This window comes from Argopecten irradians, chromosome 9 (genome assembly GCF_041381155.1).
Source record: "Argopecten irradians isolate NY chromosome 9, Ai_NY, whole genome shotgun sequence".
NCBI classification, from domain to species: domain Eukaryota; kingdom Metazoa; phylum Mollusca; class Bivalvia; order Pectinida; family Pectinidae; genus Argopecten; species Argopecten irradians.
The window spans coordinates 27575305-27590181 of NC_091142.1; the positions used below are offsets into that span (position 1 = coordinate 27575305).

Genomic DNA, 14877 nt, shown 5'->3' on the forward strand with positions numbered 1-14877 from the left:
GAAATTTACGAAAAATATGCTAGGTAGACATTTCCCTGTCCGGTCGAAATGTCGTCTCGGCTCTAATGGGTACCTCAAAAACCAAAACAAAATCACAAAATCTACGCTTGTGGTGGTAAACAGTACCCATAACTGTGTTCATCCACAATCTCCTTTGGAGGTGTCATGACCCGTACTTTGTAGAAACTCCATTTAAACATCGTGTAGCTCACTTACTTTAACCGTCACCGCCATGTTCATTTTTCTCTCGGAACGCTTCTCGACTTTACATATCGTGACTACATTATGCAAATTATGTTATGTTGTGCTTATGTGTAAACTCGAGAAGCGTTCCGAAGAACAAATGAACATGGCGGTCACGGTTAAAGTAAGTGAGCTACACGATGTTTAAATGGAGTTTCTACAAAGTACGGGTCATGACACCTCCAAAGGAATTTGTGGATGAACACAGTTATGGGTACTGTTTACCACCACAAGCCTAGATTTTGTGATTTTGGCTTGGTTTTTGAGGTGCTCATTAGAGCCGAGACGACATTTCGACTGGACAGGGAAATGTCTACCTAGCATATTTTTCGTAAATTTCCCGATTCATCAAGCCATACCTTCATCAATACTTGGCCAATTTTGTTCATCAAGCACTCAATGGAAAGATAAATTATTTCTCTCTAAGGTAAGATATCCGTCGATGTTGTGTAGAACCCATTTATTAAAATAATCACGGTTTTAAAAAAATAGGTCCGTTTTTCTCGACCGCCGAGTTCATACCCTTGATACTATAATATATATATATGTATACTGTTAGTTTAAAAAAAGTCGTGCCAGGTCCCTGTGTGACGTTGGGCAACGACTGATTTTCCTTTGATATCCGCCGGCGCAGCCTTTGATGTAGCTTGCGGGTTCGCAGGTCACCGTCTTACTTTCTGAAGCGGGCCGTCATTTCATGAGCTTTCGTATCTTTTAAACGCAAATTTAAGACATATCCTCTTAATATTCCGTTCTTAAAGCAAGTAAGTAAAGTTGTGAAATTTAATAAACTTTACCTTGGCGTTTCGTTTTACTCGATAAAACAAGTATTTGTTGAGAAAAACGGTTTTTATCCCCGGTTCATAGGCGTCTCGCAAAGACAGTCACGAATCCTTCTCACTTATAAATCCTTGATATTAATGACTCAATTGAGTTTTCAATATTCGTGTGAAGGTCAAAATCCCAGAAATCTTGATTTGCAAATGCAATAATAATTTCGTAATATACATATTTTTTTCATGAATTGAACTTTAAAAAGTTCGTGTCAAATCAAAACAATTACGTATATCCTGAAAATTAAGACCAAATCTATGAACCAAGAGATTTTTAAAAGATATCTCAAATTTGCCATTAAAATTAAATTACAATTTTTTTTATTTTTTTTTTTTTATTTTTTTTTTTGTGTGATTAAAACATCAACATGATGTAATTCCTCATTGAAAACATTTTAGAAAACCTGATTTCTACCCATGAGATATACGTGGTAATTAGTTAGTTACTGGTGGCACCGTACACCGAATATAGGTGGCAGGCGACTAACCAGAAAATCACAAAGTGGATTAAAAAAATCAAATTGTATACGTTTACACCTAAACAACAATTCTTACTAATATAAACATCTAATTTGTTTTCACAATATCAATTTTTGAGAATAGTGTTGAAATATGGGCGATATACAGAAAATGGACAAAAGAATGTTTTGACTGTTACGCGATAAATTATCACCTGAGCGAAGTTTTGAATGAAAAGTGTAAAACATAAATGGATAATCCAAATATATACACTCTGAATTTGTATGTTATACATGCATACAGAACGTGTACATTGTATTTATCTAAGGAGTTTTTGCAGCATTTACATATTTATCAATTTTATATTTGTGTAAACGTAGTATACACTTTTCTATATGACTGTGACAGGGTTTTTTTTTATCCTGTATAAAACCAGTCCTATCACTACTTCATCAGGTACGTATACCCTGTGGTGACGTATAGGTATCAAAATCTACAGAATCATAGACGCTAGACACATATTTCTTTTATTGAATGAAAAATACGAAAAGAGATTAATGACATGTTGAATGAGTCCTTATGAAATGACAAACTTAAAACTCTATACATAGAGTTGCGTCCCTTGGTCATTTCCGTTCGTCATCGATAATCCCACATTTAGTACCAAGCCACCTAAACTTGGCTCTCACTTCTTCCTGCATCAGCTCGAAGCACATGGCTATCAACGACAGACCAAATATAAGATAGAAAGCACATATAATGAGTTTTTGTTGATTTGAGAATGAATATAACCCTGCCCCCGGGACAAAATCCCCGAACCCCACCGTGCTGAGGGTGATAAAACAAAAGTAGGACCCCACGAGATAGTCCCATCCTTCCCACATGGCGAACAGCGTCGCACCACCGAATATATACGCGGCTATTAACATTAGACTTACTAAAATCGGAACGCGCACTTTTTCGTTCTTAGGATTTGTCTTGGAGTTTTTGTCTCCTATGACAATTGTGACGTCATCGTGTAACTCTCCTTTCTTTGACGACCGGATGACGTCCGCTTCCTCTTTCGTTGGCGACTTGATGCGTCCGTCTGATTGTTTGTGCCATTTTGCTTGAGACGGACAGCACAACCATATCACAGCGAGACACACATGTTTGTACAGGAACCGGAAGCAGTTGGCGAGAAACGACCCCATATTGGCCAGACATAATAAAGTCAAAGGAATTCCGAAGAGAGCGTAAACAACGGTGACCATTCGTCCGTTGGCTGTTTTTGGTGCTATATGTCCGTAACCTGTAACAAAAAAAATAATTTGGTTTCATCAATTGTTTATACTTATATCATACGTGTATTATTAATGGCCAAGATTTATCGACCAATCATTGTTGGGTTTTGTTTTTCTCCAGGCACTCCGCATACTTCTATCCTCTTAACCTGACATGGCCAAAATAGACATGACTACAAATAGAACGAATATCACAAGCAATGAACATACCTCCAATTACCAATTAATAATATTTTACGTCATTATTGCCCGGGAACATATTGGGGTAATAAAAGTTACCATTAACCTGACGAACCGACAAATACTGAATTTATCTTTGTATGTTATTGAATCGAATTCCTCCATTTACTAGGCAACATGATACAGGTGACACTTAAAGTGCCTGCGATGCATGTCAATTCTCCCGTGTCATAATTCAATATCCGGATCCATCTTTCCGCCTACCGGTTCCTATCTATAATCAATTAGATGCATCTCGATTTACCTCATCCCAAGATTATAAAGGCCTGACACCAACCTTCCATTTACATAACCGTTCTCACATAAATAACGAGCTTCTGTAAATACCAAAAAACCAATACGTGCATGTTTATATTGATTCTAAATGCAAATTTCGATGCTTATTTGATTAATCCTCGGACGCTGATGTCGGAAATATTTAAATACACAAATTAAAAGTGTTTATTTTATGAAGTCAATGACAAGTGAAGTATTACGTTGAAATATCCGATTATGTAGCATTAGCTGTTGGAGTGTCGCTAACTATGCGTAAATCTCGCGTGTTCATAAGTTTACGAGATTTTGCACTTCCGTCGTCACGGCGTCCCTAGTGACCGAAAGATTCAACATCAATGGCATGAAATTGACATGGGGTTTTGTTTTATCATTCATGTTCAATCTGAATTGCATGCACTTTCGCTAAGCCTAGAAACATAAAAAGTTCATCCAGTTCGCTGTTCGAACTGATCAATTCTCCTTTAATTTTTTATATGATGCAATGCAGTGACAAGTAATATCTTGCATTACATGTAAATTCATCAAAGGAATTAGAGGTATACTGTGTCTGAGGAATACGGATTTTAAATATCTCTTGCAACCTTGGAGTATGATGGTTGGTTTCGGCAATGTCGACAGTGCATGTCGCTCATCGCATGGTGCATCGTCGCTCGTTCACTTGGCGCACCGTCCTTTCACTTGGACCATTGTCGCTCTTCGCATGGCGCTGTGTCGCACTGTCGCGTGGCATGGTCGCCAATGCGACAGTGCATGCGACATAGCCGATATCGGCCACCATATTAGGGTCTTTAAAGATTCTCCACCGCCGACAGAGCATAAATGATATTTATCATTTGAACAATAATTGGTGTTTAATCGTGTATATATAATTAACACAAAAAATTATATAAAATAATTTATTTTGCATTTGGTGCATGCGCAATCTCATGCCATCTTTAAGTTTAAGAAGCAGAGTATTTACAAACATCATTTAAATTTTTTCACTATCAAAAACAGGAGCAGACGATTTAGTATTTTTCTTCAGTTACAAAAGTTACTTACTTTACACCATTACCACCATTGGGAAGTTTGAGCTTATTATTTTACTTCAAGTTAAAATTAAAAATCGTTTTATACACGATTAAACACCAATTATTGTTCAAGTGATGAATATCATTTATGCTCTGTCGGCGGTGGAGCATCTTTAACTAGACTTCACAAGAAAAAATCTTCTATACCATAAAAATAGTCTTAGTATACGCAGTTACTCTGGCATCATACTATTATCACACTAGCAAAGAGTTCAACTACAGATAATTTTCATATGCTGTTATCGCATAATTTGTATATTGTTTTTCTGAGCATATTTATTTGAATATTGAACAAATAATTGCCGTATGTCAATTCTAGCGACATTATGTCGTGAAGGCGATCCCAGTTGGGCGTATATAAACCTTTTACACTAATGTCCCCACCAAAACATTTATCATTGTCACCAGGGGTCGCTTGTAGGGAAAGGTCGTCAGAATTTGATGACATCAACAAAATGTTTGTATGGCAGGGAGCCAGCGATATTGTAACAAATAACGATGACTGTTATGCAAATTTGTAAGACGATCAGCTTCACCACGAGTCTTGAGTAATGCGAGTTATGGAAATGCCATTACAACGCTAGAATGATGCTGACAATGTTGATCTACAATGTATACATACGTTTGATACCAATCGTATCTCATTACTAAAGTATCCACAGGAGAACAATTGTTTTCTCATGAAAGCGCGCGTGCCTATACAGTGTGTATTGTGATTCCTACACCTGCAATATCATTCCAAATTCACATTTTACAATTATGTGCATGTGTTATTTTTCTAGCACATCAAACTGATTTCTTTTAAATTTTAAGCTGAAATTTTACACCTTGAAATCGTATGATATTTGACAATTCGTAAGGATTCTTGATGAACCAAGTATATGAATTGGCTATATTAGTGAACATATAAACATCTGATAACGACCGTCTGTCATAAATAATACTGCAAATAATGGCAAAAAACTTTTGTTTGTTGCGTCAGTTACGTCGTGAGACTACAAGAATCTTACATATGTTGATATGAAGGATAGGGATATTCTACCCGAGGGTCACAAAATGTTGCAAAACCCGAGACTTGCCGAGGGTTTTACAACATTTTGTGATCCCGAGGGTAAATTATTCTTATCCTTCATATCCACTTATAAAACCGTATTTTTCTCTCATACATCAACGTTTAATTGCAACTTTACTACTACGACTTTCCGCCATTTTGAAATGAAAAAAAAATCAGTGAATTCAAATATCAATTATTTGATATTTTCAACGCAGATTCTATTGTTTGTATCTTTTAAAGGTTAAAAGGTTAAAATTGTACCGAGAAATTAGTAATTTTGTTGACGCTGTTACGTCACGAGGCTTTATTGCATGGGTAGCCATGCAATACAGTCTCAGCCGACATGAGTGTATTGCCCTGGACCAGCCAGTATTACACGTGTAAGTATGAGAGAAAAGATAATACGCACGCCCTATTGCGATTCATGCAGTTCATCTTGATCAAAATTGTACTCCGTCGCAACTTCCGGTGTTTTCCGCAGAAATCGGTTAGGTACATCTGTCAATGGCTGAATTACTGTTATCATGGTGTATTTATCAATCTATAAGTGTCAGACTTAGTGTCGCACTCTGACATCACAGGTCCTGAACTTGTCTATAATTTAATCTTTGCTCCATCCTACGTAAACAAATCCGGATAAATCTAGATTTGATTCAATCATTCACGATTCCCAAGTCTAGGATGACGAGCGAGATCGTCTGAGTTCGCTGTCACTCGCTGTTTGTCATCTATTCCACGGAGGTACATTGCCGCTCGGACGGCTGGGACAAATACAGTCAAAGATACGAGATGTATTTGGTAGATAATCCTATATGAACTTTAAATTTGTGTTCTAAAACTATTGAACCCCTTTGTGCGAACATCATCGTCTTCAAGGATCCGAACTATAAAATAAATTGGGACGCAATGTTGAAATGTAACATTTCAGCGTATAATATATACTTCGCTAATGAAGACAAAAGGCACCTTTGGGAAATTGACAAAAATGTGAAATGCGACGGCAATGTGGCGCTTTAACCGGGTCAATGTACCGAGTAAGTAGTAATGGACATTTGGCTAACCTCAGGCGTATCCCACTGAATCAATCTAGTGATGGATATATGACGTCCAAACAAGCTATTGTCACTGATCCTGTTAGAAGTATTTGTGTGGATGATTCTATAACACGGCGGATGAGGCGTCCCAGCCTCCCGGGTCAGGCTTAAGTAACACATGACTTCTCCAGACATCGATACGGATCGATTGACTTTGACGTAAAGTTCAAATAGATATTTTCATAATTTTAAGAGATATTGGTTTTACAATGAAATTCGTTAACAAACACTAGAACCTAACTGTATTTTCCACATGCATATGGCAATTAGTTACAGGATATATTTGGAATGAATAAATGAAACATATATTATTGATAAATATCAATTAATTTATATTTGGACATACTAGAGTACCCAAAGATCATACATATCTGGAATAAATAAAACATATTTTATTGATAAATATCTACTCATATACATGAAAGACAATTTCAGTCGTTTAAGGTGTCTAGATAAAAAAAAACTGGTGAATATCGTACTCTACATATGATGGATACTAACAGAAGGGAGGAAAGTTCACCGTGACGAAAAATAAACCAAATCTAGCTTTATCGACGAAATATAATATTTCTAACGACTCTTAGAAACGGTTGCGTGCAAATGCTAAAACGCCAATAATGGTTTATGGCATTGAGTTACTTCCCTTTGTTTTAGTCCGTCAGTTCTGTGGACACACGGATAAGTTCAAATAAATATCAACTGTAACTAAATTCTCTGATTCCTATTTTATTGCAAGTACAGAATAGCGTATACATCTTAATGGATTCTGGATTTGTTTCGAAACGCGGAATAATTGTTTAATGGAAAAGTAAACATTGCGACTTATACGAGCTTACTGATGCGGGTCCTTGATGCTTGTTACATAGATCGACTACATCCTATATGTTTCCATGGGATGAAAACGATTCGTATTCACTAGGACTGTCCGTACTGCCGACAACAGTCTGAGTTCAAACGTGGTCATGCGGACGTAATCCCCCACGGCGTATAAACAAATACCATCATCGTGTCATTGATGTTACTGGTGGGTATCTATGGAATAAGATACTTACAAGTGTTGGGCTGTATGGCCGTGTGTTTTATCTTACGGACATCAGGGAGACTAATTGGACTTTAATAGTCCACAGTGAATTTAACCCAAAAGTACCGAATGAGACCGAATAAGGAAAGTCAACCACAAACTTCAAAAGCGCATGTTCATATGTAGGTTGCTAAGTAAAGATAATATTATATGAATGTCAAATTATACTGAATGTCAAATGGGTTTTGGGGGAGTACAACGTAGGAGCTTTTGTGTTTGTGCACTGACCGTGACGTTGGGCGACGACCGTTTTCCTTTGATATCTGCCGGCGCAGCCTTTGATGTAGCTTGCGGGTGCGAGGGTTACCGTCTTACTTTCTGAAGCGGGGCCGTCATTTCATGAGCTGTCGTACTTTTTAACGAAAATTTAAGACATATTTTCTAAATTTTCCGTCCTTAAAGCAAGTAATAAACGTTGTAAAATTTAATAAACTTTACATTGGTGTTTCGTTTGACTTGATAAGACAAGTATTTGTTGAGAAAAACGGTTTTTATTCCCGGTTCATAGGCGTCTCGTGTGGTGTTTAGTAGTGTAAAGAGACAGTCACGAATCCTTCTCACTTATAAATCCTTGGTAAAGATAATACATGTATTATACTGAATGTCAAATGTGCAAGGACTCGATTTGATCTCTCTCATACTATCACGAATAGTGTTCTCGAAAGTAAAATGTTCAAATACCTACAATGGCACGGTCGCAATTTGTAAAGATAGCTGCTTTTAGCCTCCGGTACAGGATTGCTGCTAAGAATTACAGATAGCTGCTTTTAGCTTCCGGTATAAGATAGCTATCCTTAGCCTTATGTACAAAATAGCTACTGTTGGCCTCCAGTACACGATAGCTATACTTTTGTCCTATGTACAAGATAGCTATTTTTAGCCTCTGGTACAAGATAGCTACTTTTGTCCTATGTACAAGATAGCTATTTTTAGTCTCCGGTACAAGATAGCTACATTTAGCCTCCGGTAAAAGAAAGCTACTTTTGGTCTCCGCTACAAGATAGCTACTTTTGGCCTCCAGTATAAGAAAGCTACTTTTGTCCTATGTACGAGATAGCTATTTTTGGTTTCTGGTACAAGATAGCTATTTTAAGTCTTAGGTACAGGATATCTATTTTTTTGTCTCCGGTACAAGATACTTTTGGTCTCCGGTCCAAATAACCTGGGTTTTTTTGTCTCCGGTACAATATATCTATTTTTCGGTCTCCGGTACAAGATAGCTACTTTCAGTCTCCGGTACAAGAAAGCTACTCTTGGCCTCCGGTGCAAGATAGCTATTTTCACCCTCCGGTATAAGATAGCTACTTTTGGCCTCTGGTAGCGCTTTTTTGACCTCCAATAAAAGATAGCTTTTTTGGCCGCCAGGAAAAGATAGATATTTTTGGTCTCCGGTACAAGGTAGCTACTTTTAGCCTCCGTTACAAGATAGCTATTTTTTGCCTCCGGTACAAGATAGCAATTTTGCCTCCGGTACAAGATAGCAATTTTGCCTCCGGTACAAGATAGCTATTTGTAGGCCTCCAGTACAAGATAGCAATTTTGCCTCCGGTACAAGATAGCTATTTTGAGGCCTCCAGTACAAGATAGCTACTTTTGGCTTCCGGTACAAATTAACTATTTTGGCCTCCAGTACAAGATAGCTATTTTTGGCCTCCGGTACAATATAGCTTCTTTTAGCCTCCGGTAAAGACACCTATTTTATTCTTTCGTATACGAGAGCCACTTTTGGTGTCCAGTACAAAATAACTTCTTTTGGCCTCCGGTACTCGATGGCTAGCTTTAATCTCCGATACAAGATAACTAGCAAGTGCTGATTTCTGATATACGATGATAAGTTTTGCATTAGCCGATTTCGGTTTCTGATACATGAAGATTAGCTATGCAATATGTGATTTCGTTTTTTGATACACGAAGATTAGCTTTACAATATCCGATTTCGGTTTTTGATACTATTAATAGCTATATGGATGAAGATGACTGCAGACATATTACAGGGCGAGTTACCAGAGCGGCGCCTGGAAGATAGCATTAGCCAAACAATTCCTATTGGAACCGGCGGGCTGACCAGACGTATTGATTTGGAATACATATTATAACGAATCAAAAACACATTTAGAACACAAATGTATGAAATATGAAAAATAAACGATTTTTTTTAGATGAAAGAATTGTTATTTAATTCAAGGCATGGTTGCCTCGACAGGGTCTCGACATTGTAGCCCAAATAGGGCGCAAGCACACTGCATTATTTATTCCAGTGATATATTGGTCTGATTTATAACTCGATAGCCGTGTTTTATTTACCATATATACACGTAACGGGACCTAATATAGAGGTTCTTGTGAAGTATGACCAAATCACCCTGGCTGTAGCTAAATGTATATTTCCTTCGTGTCATTTTTATATCTTTATGATAAACGATTCTCCCCTCGTTCAGCTCTACGCCGTGTTGGTTCGATTATACCTTACGTATACCACCAACAGCTCCAATTTGTAATACAAGCATATTACGACAGATATGTATGATACATTGAACAACTCGTAGGTGGAGGCTTAGTCAAGTCACACGAGAGCTGAATACAAACATATGTAATGTCAGCCAGTCACGGAAATACCCATCTATCATTTATTGTGTAATCAGCATGTTTGTCTAATTAATCATTTACAATTGTTTACCCACTATAAAATACTCACAAAACACTACATAATTAATGTTGGTATTTCCCGATTTATTATCATTATATAAAGTAATTGTCTATCGTGATCAATTTCAACACACTACACTTACACTAAAATGTTCCGGCGACGTTTCGAATTTATGATAACAAAAAGCGCTAACTAGAAATCAAATTGCCGTATAATTCGATATTTCAGTAATTTGTATGTTTATAGTACGGTCATAGACTGGTAGGCCATTTCCATATAAATGTAATTGAATTTTGCGATAACCCGTTACAAATTACGCTAGTATGACAAATGGTTATTTTACAAATGCCAGTTTTCGGGATAATTATTTGTTATTTTGATTAGTATAAATATCTCTAGCGAAACATATAATGAAAAGGCATCTTTACTACGTCTGATCGAAATTTTTCTTATTTTTAATAGTAGGATTAAAAAAATAGTGAATAAATTTGATTTGTTTTATAAACTTGAAGTGCACATGTTTATCGGTTGTCATAAATTTTCTTTGCGGTAATTATTCCAATCTACTAAACAAACTTTATTTCGTTAATCAAACACAAAGCATTAAATATAAGATTAATTACTTTACCTATATAACCATCAAACGTAATTATTTCCGGCATATAATGATATAATTTTGCGTTATTGTATCACTTCAAAATCAACATGCACGAGTACGAAGTATTGTCATGATTCGTTATGTCTACGTCTTCACTTTTAACTAACAACTGTGTTTGTTCATTACTAAAATGTATTTAAAGCAAACCAGCAACATATTATCGGTAGACTTCTATCCGTCGTAGGCGAATTTTCATTATTTTTTTTCATCGTTCAATTACTGTGTTGTTGATTGTAACGTTAAGTTGAAGGATCATATAAGGTCGGTCTCCCTTGAACTCGGTGTGCTGCGTACGTGTTTTGGGAGACTGTGGTATTAATGGACATGTTATTATCAGACTGGTTATAACTATTTTTAATTAGGAGTTCAACATGTGGTGACCATATTTCTCAAACAGCCAGATTTAAGCTCCCCCACCCAATTTTATTTTGTTAGAAAAACTTTTCATCAGAAGCACGCGATAGCGACCCGTGCTGAATGATCTTATCTGAAGTTACGAAGTGTGTTTACTAACACCTATCATCACGATTATTCTTGAAACAGACACCAGGTGAAAATCTTCAAGAGTTTCCGTAAATAACGACAGCACTCCTTTCTTATAACAACATAACATTTCTCCAACCTAGTTACTGTAAACGTGCTTACTTCGCGAGACGTAAATTTCCCGATATGTATTGTATAATAAAACAGCTTGAGATTATTTCCGTAATATTGATGTACACATTGTCCTTATAAATGTTCTACGATGAAGACATACGTAAAATCACATACGAGGGGAAATTTTAGAAGTCGAATTTTCACTTAAAAGAAAATTATATTCTCGTTGAGATATTGAACACTCACCTATCGTTTTGATGACGGTATAACGGAGATAATGAACACTCACCTATCGTTGTGATGACGGTATAACGGAGATAATGAACACTCACCTATCGTTGTGATGACGATAAATCGGAGATAATGAACACTTACCTATCGTTGTGATGACGATATAACGGAGACAATGAACACTTACCTATCGTTGTGATGACGGTATATCGGAGATAATGACACTCACCTATCGTTGTGATGACGATATAACGGAGATAATGAACACTCACCTATCGTTGTGATGACGGTATAACGGAGATAATGAACACTTACCTATCGTTGTGATGACGGTATAACGGAGATAATGAACACTCACCTATCGTTGTGATGACGGTATAACGGAGATAATGAACACTTACCTATCGTTGTGATGACGGTATAACGGAGATAATGAACACTCACCTATCGTTGTGATGACTGTATAACGGAGATAATGAACACTTACCTATCGTTGTGATGACGGTATAACGGAGATAATGAACACTCACCTATCGTTGTGATGACGGTATAACGGAGATAATGAACACTTACCTATCGTTGTTATGACGGTATAACGGAGATAATGAACACTTACCTATCGTTGTGATGACGATATAACGGAGATAATGAACACTTACCTATCGTTGTGATGACGATATAACGGAGATAATGAACACTTACCTATCGTTGTGATGACGATATAACGGAGATAATGAACACTTACCTATCGTTGTGATGACGATATAACGGAGATAATGAACACTCACCTATCGTTGTGATGACGATATAACGGAGATAATGAACACTTACCTATCGTTGTGATGACGGTATAACGGAGATAATGAACACTTACCTATCGTTGTGATGACGGTATAACGGAGATAATGAACATTTATCTATCGTTGTGATGACGGTATAACGGAGATAATGAACATTTATCTATCGTTGTGATGACGGTATATCGGAGATAATGACACTCACCTATCGTTGTGATGACGATATAACGGAGATAATGAACACTTACCTATCGTTGTGATGACGATATAACGGAGATAATGAACACTTACCTATCGTTGTGATGACGGTATAACGGAGATAATGAACACTTACCTATCGTTGTGATGACGGTATAACGGAGATAATGAACACTTACCTATCGTTGTGATGACGGTATAACGGAGATAATGAACACTTACCTATCGTTGTGATGACGGTATAACGGAGATAATGAACACTCACCTATCGTTGTGATGACGGTATAACGGAGATAATGAACACTTACCTATCGTTGTGATGACGTATAACGGAGATAATGAACACTTACCTATCGTTGTGATGACGGTATAACGGAGATAATGAACACTTACCTATCGTTGTGATGACGGTATAACGGAGATAATGAACACTCACCTATCGTTGTGATGACGGTATAACGGAGATAATGAACACTCACCTATCGTTGTGATGACGATATAACGGAGATAATGAACACTCACCTATCGTTGTGATGACGGTATAACGGAGATAATGAACACTCACCTATCGTTGTGTGATGACGGTATAACGGAGATAATGAACACTTACCTATCGTTGTGATGACGGTATAACGGAGATAATGAACACTTACTCTATCGTTGTGATGACGATATAACGGAGATACGCTTACCATATCGTGTTATGACGTATAACTAATGACGGTATAACGAGATAATGAACACTCACCTATCGTTGAGATGAAACGGTAATCGTTGTGATGATGACGGTATAACGGAGAGTAATGAACATCTCACCACCTATGAGACGTATGATAATGAACACTCACCTATCGTTGTAATGACGATATAAACGGAGATTATGAACACTTACCTATCGTTTGTGATGACGGTAATAACGGAGATAATGACACTTACCTATCGTTGTGATGACGTATAACGGAGATAATGACACTCACCTATCGTTGTGTATGAAACGATATAAAACGGAGATAATGAAATACTCTGTTTGTTATACTATGATAACATATCGTTGTGATGACGTATAACGGAGATAATGAACACTTACCTATCGTTGTGATGACGGTATAACGGAGATAATGAACACTCACCTATCGTTGTGATGACGGTATAACGGAGATAATGAACACTCACCTATCGTTGTGATGACGGTATAACGGAGATAATGAACACTTACCTATCGTTGTGATGACGGTATAACGGAGATAATGGACACTCACCTATCGTTGTGATGACGGTATAACGGAGATAATGAACACTCACCTATCGTTGTGATGACGATATAACGGAGATAATGAACACTCACCTATCGTTGTGATGACGGTATAACGGAGATAATGAACACTTACCTATCGTTGTGATGACGGTATAACGGAGATAATGAAACACTCACCTATCGTTGTGATGACGGTATAACGGAGATAATGAACACTCACCTATCGTTGTGATGACGGTATAACGGAGATAATGAACACTCACCTATCGTTGTGATGACGGTATAACGGAGATAATGAAAACTCACCTATCGTTGTGATGACGTATAACGGAGATAATGAACACTACCTATCGTTGTGATGACGTTAACGGAGAAATGAACACTTACCTATCGTTGTGATGACGGTATAACGGAGATAATGAACACTCACCTATCGTTGTGATGACGGTATAACGGAGATAATGAACACTCACCTATCGTTGTGATGACGTATAACGGAGATAATGACACTACCTATCGTTTGATGACGTATAACGGAGATAATGTAAAATCACCTAATCGTTGTGATGACGATATAACGGAGATAATGAACACTCACCTATCGTTGTGATGACGGTATAACGGAGATAATGAACACTCACCTATCGTTGTGATGACGGTATAACGGAGATAATGAAACACTCACCTATCGTTGTGATGACGGTATAACGGAGATAATGAACACTCACCTATCGTTGTGATGACGGTATAACGGAGATAATGAAAACTCACCTATCGTTGTGATGACGGTATAACGGAGATAATGAAAACTCACCTATCGTTGTGATGACGATATAACGGAGATAATGAAAACTCACCTAT

At 37.2% G+C, this 14877-nt stretch overlaps 1 protein-coding gene across 2 annotated transcripts in view; it reads right to left on the bottom strand.

Moving 5' to 3' along the window:
* Positions 1-1536: 1536 nt before the first annotated feature.
* Positions 1537-14877, bottom strand: part of LOC138331936 (potassium channel subfamily K member 18-like) — a 61374-nt gene continuing 48033 nt past the window's right edge. For both annotated transcript variants that reach the window (XM_069279804.1, XM_069279805.1), the window contains exon 3: positions 1537-2826. In XM_069279804.1, coding sequence (XP_069135905.1) covers positions 2162-2826 — 665 coding nt within the window. In that variant the 3' untranslated portion in view covers positions 1537-2161. The remainder of the gene's footprint in view (positions 2827-14877) is intronic.